At 45.1% G+C, this 10,927-nt stretch overlaps 1 protein-coding gene across 2 annotated transcripts; it reads right to left on the reverse strand.

Annotated features, from left to right (window-relative positions):
• Positions 1-12: 12 nt before the first annotated feature.
• Positions 13-9,792, reverse strand: VPS11 (VPS11 core subunit of CORVET and HOPS complexes). 2 transcript variants are annotated; one of them, XM_032709384.1, is made up of 16 exons: positions 9,624-9,792; positions 9,193-9,341; positions 8,931-9,003; positions 7,663-7,826; positions 7,314-7,561; positions 6,709-6,910; positions 6,283-6,434; positions 5,376-5,562; positions 4,828-4,971; positions 4,154-4,342; positions 3,159-3,320; positions 2,541-2,680; positions 2,043-2,245; positions 1,287-1,458; positions 946-1,168; positions 13-262 (listed from the first exon to the last, which is right to left on the reverse strand). In XM_032709384.1, the coding sequence occupies exons 1-16, from the start codon at positions 9,775-9,777 to the stop codon at positions 98-100; spliced, it is 2,727 nt and encodes a 908-aa protein (XP_032565275.1). In that variant the 5' UTR covers positions 9,778-9,792; the 3' UTR covers positions 13-97. The 2 variants fall into 2 exon arrangements, with proteins under 2 accessions (XP_032565275.1, XP_032565274.1); XM_032709383.1 differs by having other exon boundaries at positions 8,868-9,003.
• Positions 9,793-10,927: the final 1,135 nt, after the last annotated feature.

A 10,927-nucleotide genomic window follows, 5' to 3' on the forward strand; every position in this document is an offset into this window, starting at 1 on the left:
AGGCCAGGCTGGTTTACTGGGGCCAAGGCGTCTGATTTATTGAGGACACTGCGCGGGACTCCGTACAACCGAGGGGGCGCGTGGACAGGGCCTGGGGTCAGGTACTGCGCTTGGTGTGGATGAGCAGCTCCCGCTGCAGGCCAGCCTCGAGCGTCGTCGCTGCCTTTCCCGAAGGCAAGTCCGTGATGAGTGTGAGCTTATTGAAGACGCCACGACCGAAGTAGTCAGCAACAACAGAGAAGCCATCGTTGGAACACTTGAGCTGCCAGACACACATTAGCAGCATCAGCAGAAGCCTCCAGAGCCTCTTGCCTCCAGCCCCTTTCCTTTCAATCCCTGCACTTAGAGCCTCTTTATTAGGGACAGGACAGCCCATGTCACTCCCTGGCTCTTTCTCATTCCATGCAAGGACTGCATGTAGCAGAGGAAGATGCCAGATTTGCTGCCACTGGCCATTCCACCTCATGTTTCGAACCTACATCGGAGCCATGCATGGAGGAGATAATGAACAATTGAATTAAGCAGGAAGGCGACTGCCTCAGCTGCTCTAGTTTCCACATATGCTCCATTCTCAACTTCACTGCTTCATCCTTGGGAAACACAACATTTTGGTCCTGTCCCCATTCTGATTCACACAATTTTTTTTCCTTTCTCCGTGATTTGTTCTATACAACTCGTTGACCAGCTGTGCCACTGACCAATAGGTCTCGACCCATCTGAGGATAAGGTGAGAATGGATTCCCTTTCACCTTCTCAGAGTAATAAGAACTCTCCGTGCCCTCTACACAATGCAGTCACCCTAGGGTCTAATGCCTCATTATTGAGACTCAACCTTGTTTACAAAACACTTTCAAGCCTTCCCCTTTTCTACCAGCCTCCATGGGTCTGTAAATGAATCTAAACTCTATTTATTTCAACTTGGTAAGACAGGCAATATTACCCTACCTGATGCTGAAACTGGTCGTGCAGATCTCTCTTCTGCTCCTGGGCTCGGATCATGTCCATGACTTTGCGATTTTCTGGCATGCAAGTAGGACATTCCGAATCGCTCTCGGAGTAGCTTTCAAAGCAGTGCTGGTGGAAGGAATGACCGCACAGGAAGTGGACTGAAGGCAGCTCCAATGCACTGGTGCAAATGCTACACTTGGTCTTCTGAAAGATCTTGGGACTAAGGGAGTGACGAGATGGAGAAGCATGAGAAAGACAAACTGTATTTTACCTTAATAAAAGAAAACAGCAGTTCTATCCTTACATAGGACAAGACAAGACAGCACACACTCCTGCACCTTGCTTTTAGCTCTTCAATCTCCTGGCGGATCCTTGTAGTTTCTTCTCGGTATTTTTGAATTCTCTGCTCATCCTGCTCTATCTGGCGACTCTGCTTCTGCAGCTTGTTGACAAGATAATCCTTAATCACAGACAGGGTGGCTGTGGAGTTATGAGCCAGCGTCTGCACAACTGAGAGCAACCAAGACGTTAGTTTAAACACAAGCACAAAAAGTTACACTAGTCCTGCCTGGGCAGACTGTTTTCCTGGGAAAGGCCACTTACAAGCAAAGACAGTTCACATTCTTATGGAATTAGAAAAGGCTCTCTTTCAGTTTGACCTCTTCCAGAAAAGGGCAACTGGGAGCATGTCTGGATAGCTCAGACCAAAAGAAGCAAAGCAAGGATCTAGTAGTGGATTGGATTCCAGTTCAACTTCTCCACCAAGGCACAGCAGGAATTTCAGCAAGCCCTTCACTGCCCCACACTGACAGAACAGAAATCATGTACAGACATCTCACTGATACTATAGATCTTTTTACCTAATTAGGGAGCTGTGACTGACATAGCTTTTCCCTACAGAGCAGGGAATATTACTTCAAATGGTGGGCTCCAAATTCGTTGATTCACCTCTCAAATTTCTGATCTATACAGACTGCTACAAACTAGTTTGGGTTGAATTTTTTTGTGGTTTGTTTTTTTTTTCTTGGTTTTTGCTTGGGTTAGGTTTTTTTTTGGAGGGGTGCTGTGGGTTGAGTGCCACACGTCATTATTACCAAGCAGCGGAGGCATAAGATTCTTGTTCTCAATGTGTTTCAGCACTGCAGCAACGTACTCCTTACAGTCCTCCTCCTTCCGTGCAAAGTAGCCAAGAGCCTGTTCCCAGAGACAAGCCTCCTGGTCTCCATACAACTCACACACCTCGATCACCTTCTTGTACTGCTCATTCTGCATGTGGTAGTGCATGATCTGTTGGAAACTATGAGAGAAAGACTCATCAGCTGCCACAGTCCATCTCTCCCCTTGAATTATTACAGGGACCTCAGCTTTCCACCCAGCTATGCAGTCCCCAAACTCACACAGAAGCCAAAGACAAGTCTGTCATTCACTCTCTATGTAACTGCCTTGCTCTAACAACAGGGTATTTCAGCTGAGCAATAAACTACCGTTCCCATCTTGAAACACTAAAGAGGTCACTACCACTGAAGGCACAGACAGTTAAGGCTGAATGGGGGAAGAAGGGGAAGGACACTACAGACAAGAGCAACACTCACAGTTTGCCCTGCTCATAGAGGTAGAGGACACCATCCTTGAAATTGTGCATCTGACATAAGACCAAGGCCTTATCAAAGACTGTTTTGAACCTTCCACTCTTCAGGAGGGTGAGGGCTTCATCGTGCAGCTTCTCCTTGATCTACAGAGAAGGGGGAGAGGTCAGGGAGAGCAACTCAGACACACACATAGTACACACTGTTTTGCACTAAGACCTGACAATTTGCAGCTCTTTCACAGAGGACAGTTTTGCTCTTTGTTCTCTATCCCTTTTAAGTAAACAGGACATGATTTTCTTTGCCCAAACAGCCAGCATCCTCACAGATCTAGGCAAGCAAATAGAGTTACTTTTATGGGTGAGGCATCTGCTCACAGAGGCTGTATTGTGTGGAATCTGTTCTTAAATGAGATTCATACAAAATAAGTTCAGCCTCCCTTAAAGGAGTTTCTCCCAGCTAGCAGGCTGCTTTCCCATTTATGTGCCATTTGTCCAGCACAGCATATGTATTGCCTCTTGTTATCAATGCCCAGCTGGAAAGGTTACGGGTTTGCAGGAATGCAAATAGGATTCAAAGACACCAAATCTGTCTCTCAAAACACAATGATGGAAGAGCTCAAACCTGCTCATCTTGTTCATGTGCCCAGTTCTGGAGTCGAAGCTCCAGTAAAGTGTCATAGACACCCTGTGGCGAGTCAGCCTGAACCTCAGTCATGTGCTCCAGAAAAGCCTTCAGTTCTCGGGAGTTGTTTGCAAAGACTGGGATGAACTCCTCTGAATTAGCCTGTAACACAGACAGAAAGAGACAAGCACCCAAATCAGTCTAAGCTGGACTGGTGCTTCCTCCCTGCCATGAGGAATGTTCATTTCTGAGACACGACAGATACAGCACGACACAGGATGACAACTACATCAGGAATCAGTTCTGAGCAATAGCCTTAAGTGGTCTCCTGTGTCTGGGACTACCAGTACACCAGGACAGAGTTTCTCATAAAAATCACAGAATAGTTTGCATTGTAAGGGACCTTTAAAGGCCATCTCATCTAATGCCCCTGCAATGAGCTGGGAAATTTTCAACTAGATCAGGTTGCTTAGGACTCCATCCAACTTGACTTGAATATTCATTTCTAGGGATGGGGGCATCTACCACTTCTCTAGGCAACCTGGTCCAGTGTTTTATCACCCTCATCATAAAAAATTTCTTCCTTCTATGTAGTCTAAATCTTTTAGTTTAAAACCATTACCTCTTGTCCCATTGCAACAGGGCCTGCTAAAAAGTTTGTCCTCTTCTTTCTTATAAGCCACCTTTGAGTACTGGAAGGCTGCAATGAGGTTTCCCTGAAGCCTTCTCTTCTCCAGGCTGGACAAGCCCAATTCACTCAGCCTACTCAGCCTTTCTTCAGAACAGAGGTGTTCGATTCACCTGATCATTTTTGTAGCCCTCCTCTGGAGGATATATATATATATATATATATATATACACACACACACATACTTTTAGGTATATGTCTCATTATACCTAAGCCATCAGGCTGACACCACAAGGTATGCAGAAGCACTCACTTGCTGCAAAGTTATTACTGGAGAGCAACAACTCGCTGTCAACACAAATGGTACCTTTTTTCCTTCCAGCATCCCATGGCCTTCACTGTCTCCCGAGGGCCGGTAATCAGTGCAAAGAATCTTCAGCAATTCCGTGGTCTCATTAGGGACATGGTGCATTAGGATTTTACCATAGCGCTTCATGTTACTCTCTGCCTGTTCAAAGGGCAGCTTTCCAATGTAGTGCAAAGCCTCTTGGTAGTTCTGTGGAGACAGCCAACAAAACAATCACAGGACATTGGCCTCTGCTCTCCACTCTGAGGTTAGGACAGAAAGCACTGAAGACGTGCTGTGAGTATGCCACAAACACCATTTGCTCTGAATTATAACCTAGTTCACTATTCCCACTTGTTTTCCTCCTCAGGGAGGAAGACTGGATGTGGCCTGGGGGAGAGATTTAGATGAGTCCCTTGCTACCACCTCTCCCTCCTCTTAAAGGGCACTGTAAAAAGCCACATCTGAAACAGAACAAGTAAGACTCTCTGATTTCCACCCCTAGTCCACCACACGTGCCAAAAGGAGAAAGGCATCACACAAGCAGCATCAAGTGTTGTTGCTGCTGCCTCAGCAGTCCCACCAGCATGCTACCCTCAGGAAGGAGGTCAGTGAAATGGTATTCTCATTGAAGAGGAGGCTAGAGATGTGGTATTCTCCCAAGTAAGAACACAGGAGCAGTTATGTCTCCTCACCTTGATGTCCTCTAACTGGATTTTGAGGTACCATTCATGATGCTCGTGCTTCTCTGCCAGGTACACAGCGTGGGAGTAGTAACCTGCTTGGCGGAGCACCTTGATGGCCGTTTCCACATCAAAGCGGACCTCGCTGTCACTCGTCTCCAAGAACAAAAGCAGAAAGATGGCCCCTCAGGAACATTCCCACAGTTCAGAAGCAGCAGTCATTTATGTAAGAGACAGAAAGCATGAGCAGGAACAACTCGGTACCTCTCAGGCAAGGGTAAGGTCACATGTGCAGAAAGGAAGGAGTCTGACCACCTCTCATTCTCTTGCCAGTTGCACTGGCAGAAGTAAGCACACTCAGACTCGGATGGCAAGCCAACCAAACTGAGAATGTAAGCAAGACCTTGGAAGTCAAGGAGTAAAGAAGGGGTACTAAGTGACAAATCCGTTCTTCTCTGTCTTAATGGCCCTACAGGAGCCAATTTACAATGTCACCGCTATCTCTTTTTAATTAATATGATGACATAATAATGTGGCACGATTTCACCTCCCCCGAGTACCTTAATGAACTCTTCCAGTTTGGAGCTGTCTTTGAGTTTAGTATAGCAATTCAGCAGAAGTGTAGTATGGTCTGCATTGGCCAGGGACTGCAGGTGGAGCGTCTGTAGATAAGCAGTGAGGTTGTGGATACGCTGAGCATCCAGGAATTTTCGAATAACGTATGATGGTTCCAGCTTCCCTATAGTTCTGTGAGGGAAAGAGTCATGTTACAAGATACTGTATACCCAAGAAGTCAAAATAAATGGAACAATTAACAACAGAGCACAGAGAACCCTTAATTTCAGCAGGCACTAACCCACAGGTGATCACTCAGCTATACAACAACTAGTTATGGTGTAAGACTACCCATCTGCATGCACAGAGATACAAAGGTAAAAGTATGTGTCGATTGTCATCAGACACTGGGGACTCCAGAGGCTCAGTTTCACATTAACCTAACACTGTGTGGCATTTTAAAAACTGAGCATGAAGTTTTCAGTAAGCCCCAAGCCCAGGCTGCTCCAAGTTTGAGTTCTAAAATACCCAAGATGTTTTAAAGCTGACATTGAACTGTTTGAGTATTTTCCAAAAGGACTGCCATTCATGGTCAAATTGCATCATAATCCTACCTAGAGTGATTCCTTCTTTATAATGATGTCATCAGGCCCCACTCCATCTCAGTGTGCCTACATTATTCACGTTAAAATATGATCAAAAGGAACTTTATCCCAAGGTGTACAGAGCAATTTTCAAGCAATGTGTTCAAAGACTTTTAATCTCACTGAAATGTTTCTCTCTATGGGTAGAACCTTCACCTCAAGTCACGCTTTTTTCAGTTTGGAATTGTTTTATTCCTGGGCTGAAACAGAAATCAAAGCCTCTGTGGCTCCTACCTGCACTACAATATCCTGGCTCCACAGGACCTACCGGATGTACTGCTGGATGGCCCCGTCATGGTTCCCCTTATTGTAGAGATGATCCCCATACTGCCGGAAAATCTCTGACAAACCATCGCTGTCCAAGTGGTGGCTCTTGGCCAGGTTAATGGCCATCTCAAATAAGTTCTTTCTGAATAGCATCTGTTAAACACATAGTAAGAGCTGCGTAAAGGAAATACCACCCCACAAAACAAGTTCAAATACACCTGGAAAACAAGTTGTTTCTTCTTTTTAGTGCATATGTGCCTTTAGGCTTTTAAATAGCAAATGCCTTATAACACTGGTTATGCTGAAAAGCTATTAGGTCACTTGTTATGTAACTCACCTACCCCAGTGGTTCAACTTTTCAATCTGCAGAGCCAGTACAGTCTTGCAGAAATAAAGCAGAGACTAATAAGAAAACAGATTTACATGCCTCGAGTTTGGTTTGTGTATCCTTCTCCTGTAGTACATGGATCTTCCCATCTCTGGTCAGTACATACAGAGAACCCCACTCTGCCAAGACATCCACTATATCATCAAAGACTGAGCTGTATGCAATGAATTTGTTGCACAAGTCATAGATATTCAGGACTTGTTTGTCCGAATTCTGTGCCTCATTCCCAGCAAACTCTGACCTGGAGAGCAGAAGAAAGTTTTAAAAAACAAAGACAGTGTAACTTGAACTCTTGATACCTGTGCCAACTAGGGACGTACAGAGAGCAAGACAAGCAGGGTTCACCTGGGCAATAAATTTAATGGGCCTAGAGGCAAAACATCTTGTATTTATACACAAATACAATTATCCTGTTATACTGAGAAATTCATAGGACCGGGAAAAATTCCCATTCATTCAGCATGCTTAACCATGCTGCTCTTGCAATGGAAGTTAATTGATAGATTGGTCTGGATGAACCTCAACAGCCTCTGACAAAGTTGCAATCGGCCTCCAAGAGCAAAGCTTCACAGGGAAGAACGAAAAAGTGGGAAAGCAGGAAGCTGCAAGAGAAAAAACAACTCATCTGTTCCAAGAAGCCCTACTTTGGTGAAGTCTTTCGGTCCTTGGAGACAATGATGAGGTACCCCCGGTACCAGTGAACAATCAGCTTTTGTCCCTCAAAGGCGAAGCAGGGGCCACGTTCATCTGGTTGATAAAGGTACACACATTCATTTCCTGCCACGATGAACTGGAGATCCTGGGAGGGGTCACTGAGAGATGAACAGCGCAATCCACAACCATGAGTGTCCAGCTCCAGGTGAGGATAGTCTTTCACTGAAAGCATATAAGACTACAGAGGAAATTCAAGGGTTTGGGGGTTGCTCTGGCCTAGACTCTGAAACCAATGAAATTCGCAAGTCAGAGTCTCATTTTTTCCAATTAACTTCTCACCTGGATGTTCTCTGTGGTCACCACAAAGAGATGTGTAGTTTTGCCAGACTGTCGGAATGCAAGGCCAGTAACTGGGTAACTGCCTTCGTGTAGGATCTGGGTCTTGCTGTGCCGGTCTCGAGTGATGTCTCCTTTTGTAAGAACAACACTCCCATCTGCAAAACCTGGTGAAGTGGACAGACTGAACTATTACTTATACAGCACACCTGAAATTTTATTCAGCATAAGTCAGGGCAGCTCCAGTTGGCAAAGACACCTTGCTCACCAGCAAGGTATGAAGTGATGGGATTGCCACAGGTTCTTGTGTCAAGTCAATCTGGCCAAACCACCTCCCAGTGCTCCTGTTCCAGTTCAGAGCTGTCACATTACTGCATACAGGAGGGCACTGCTCAACAAGGGTCAGCTTGCTTTCCACACACAAATCTCATGCACAGGTTAATTTTGTTCTGAGTCTCTCTGTATTTTGCTCTATGAACAGCCTTCCCATCTCACAACTGTAATGATCATTTTAACTCCCTTGCTTATTCAAAACACACTGTAAAAAGACAAGAGGAAGATTTTCTGTGTGAAATCATGCAGTTTTCACAACTTGACAACAGCCCCAATGCTGTAAGTTGTCCCAGGATGGGAGGCCATCACACACACAGGGAAAGCTTTTTGATTTCAGTGCAGGGATCATGTAACCTTACAACATTACTGCTCTTAGCCTGTCAGAAGTTAAGCAAGAAACATTACAAAGGAATGGGTAAATCCAAAAGGCGAAACTGGCTTTCTTATTTTAAAAAAAAGTTTTTACAGCATACTTGAAAAAAAATTTCTCTGTAACAGTAGGTATCACAAAACCTATGGTTTCTCCTGTACCAACAGAAGCTGAATTTAGTACTAAGTTCAATAAATATGTAGCCTGACCAACTGGCAGAGAAAGATATGTGCTTCCCTTTTAAGTACCAAAGTTATTTGCGTAAAATATACAGACTCAGGCTAAATTTACACATTTATCTTCTCGAGCTCTGTGACAACACGAGACACACGATCTCTCAGAGAGCATAACGTAACAACTGCATAAGAAGAAAAACCATCAGTGTGTTCAGTGCTGATTTTTGTGCTATCTGTTCATTTTCCTTACATCTGAGTAAGGGTTAATTTTCATAATATTTATTTTTCATAATATTTTTCTTAAGCTGTTAGAGCTCAGTTTTACTTACCAATAGCCATGAAATTAAGATTCTCGTGGACAGTTAGGCAGGATACAACCGTGGGCTTGTTACCTGGTATTGCTGGAAAAATTCGTGTGCACAGAGGATTGCCACCATCTCGCTTCTCCAGGTTCCAGACTTTCACCTACAAACAACAACGATCTGCCATAAGCAAAACATGTGGTATTAGAAGGTCAAGACCTGGTATCAAATGTTACAGTGCTCAAAATGATCAAGGTACTTAAAGTAAGAAAAGTCATCTGAGATAATCACAGTAGCCTTTAGAAAGACACATATTACAAATACATTTTCCTCACTTTGTCATTTGACTTACCAAGGGGTTAATACCCTCTTCGTCCTCTCCAACAGAAACCAAGATGCTGTGCTGCTTCAGCTGGTACAGATGCGTTACCCTCAGCTTGTAAGCCTGGAAACTACTGAGTTGAAGGGAGCGAGGCAAAAACCAAATCTGACCTTCCATATTTAGATCACAGTTAAGGCACATAAAGGGAAAAAACCAGAAAACCCCAAACCCCACACCTCCAGTCATACCAGGATCAAACACGTTAATGCTTCTCGCTGACCCCTCGTAGGGCTTCAGTAAACACCTCTGCAGAACGACCCTGGAGCACCAACACATTCAGCAGGTTTTTTTTGTTTGTGTTTAAAGCAAAGGACAGCGGAGAGCAGAAAGCTGGAGCACCCTCCAGCTCCGGCCCCGCTGAGCCCCGCACAGGCCCCAGCGCCCGGCCCCGGGTAGGATATCCCCAAACACGAGGCTGCCCCGGCCCGAGTCGCAGACTGCGATGCCCGGGGGCAGCGCAAAGGGCTTCGCACCGGCCCCATCCGGGCCCGGCGGCTCCTTCACCGTCTCTCTGTCGAAGAAGACGAAGCGGCGCCACTGCAGGTACGCAGCCATGTTGGGCCGGCCCCGCCCGCCGCCCACGTGACCGGGGCCCGGCATCACGTGACCCGGCCCCCCACCCCTCGGGGGTGCCAAGAAATTTAATTTTAAAGGTTGAATTTTGAACACACTTATCGAGGGAAAAAAAAAACCATATCTGAGCCTGCTAGAGATTTAAAATTCAGTCGGGTGCCAACAACCTTGAAGGACACATTTTACAATAATAAAAATTATTATTATAATTTTTATTACTACTATTTTATTACTATTCTAATTTGTATTACTTACTACTGCAGTGTAGTAACTAATATTTAATCTTTGAGAGACCATCTAATTTTAACTCACCTCTCCCCAACAAGGCCACAGTAGTATATACAAAATGTTTGGTCACATCCAGGGCCCAGCTGAACAAGGGGGTTGTGAGAAACGGAAATGGTTAATGGCTTAAACATCCTTAGGACCACCGAAGGGATCTATTAACAAGAACCTGGGTTACCCTCACCTTCTAGGGCGGATTGTAACAGAGATAACAGAGGTCTGAATCTTTTGACTCAATCTACTCTTATCCCCCTCACCCCCAGCCTCCACGTAGGTAACTTTTGGGTTGATATTGGTTTTAGATTGATTGTGGTCTTTTTCTCTATGCTTTAACCATCTAGTCAGCACTAGAGTGAACCTTGCCAACAAACTCTGTCGTGCTTTTATATTAAATCTGCTTTTCATAGAATCATAGAATCAGCTGGGTTGGAAGGGACCTCAGAGATCATCAAGTCCAACCCTTGATCCACTATCGCTGCAGTTACTAGACCATGGCACTAAGTGCCACAACCAGTCTCTTTTTAAAAATCTCCAGGGACGGAAAATCCACTACTTCCCTGGGCAGCCCATTCCAATGTCTGACCATCCTCTCCGTAAAGAAATTCTTTCTAATATCTAACCTAAACCTCCCCTGGCACAACTTGAGACGATGCCCTCTTGTCTTACTGATAGGTGCCTGGGAAAAGAGACCAACCCCCACCTGGCTACAACCTCCTGTCAGGGAGTTGTAGAGAGTGATGAGGTCTCCCCTGAGCCTCCTCCAGGCTGAACAGCCCCAGCTCCCTCAGCCTCTCCTCGTAGGACTGTTGCTCGTGATTTTTTAAGCAACTTTAAAACACTCATTCCT

This window comes from Chiroxiphia lanceolata, chromosome 23 (assembly GCF_009829145.1).
Source record: "Chiroxiphia lanceolata isolate bChiLan1 chromosome 23, bChiLan1.pri, whole genome shotgun sequence".
In the NCBI taxonomy this organism is placed as follows: Eukaryota; Metazoa; Chordata; class Aves; order Passeriformes; family Pipridae; genus Chiroxiphia; species Chiroxiphia lanceolata.

What these genes read in the sequence shown, in the direction of transcription:
- VPS11 (XM_032709383.1), bottom strand. Translation starts at nt 9,777, where the DNA reads ATGGCTGCGTACCTGCAGTGGCGCCGCTTCGTCTTCTTCGACAGAGAG. An exon ending in GACCGAAAGACTTCACCAAA is followed by an intron (nt 6,911 to 7,313) that starts GTAGGGCTTCTT and finishes TCTGCTCTCCAG; the next exon opens with GTCAGAGTTTGCTGGGAATG. An exon ending in ATACACAAACCAAACTCGAG is followed by an intron (nt 6,435 to 6,708) that starts GCATGTAAATCT and finishes TGTGTTTAACAG; the next exon opens with ATGCTATTCAGAAAGAACTT.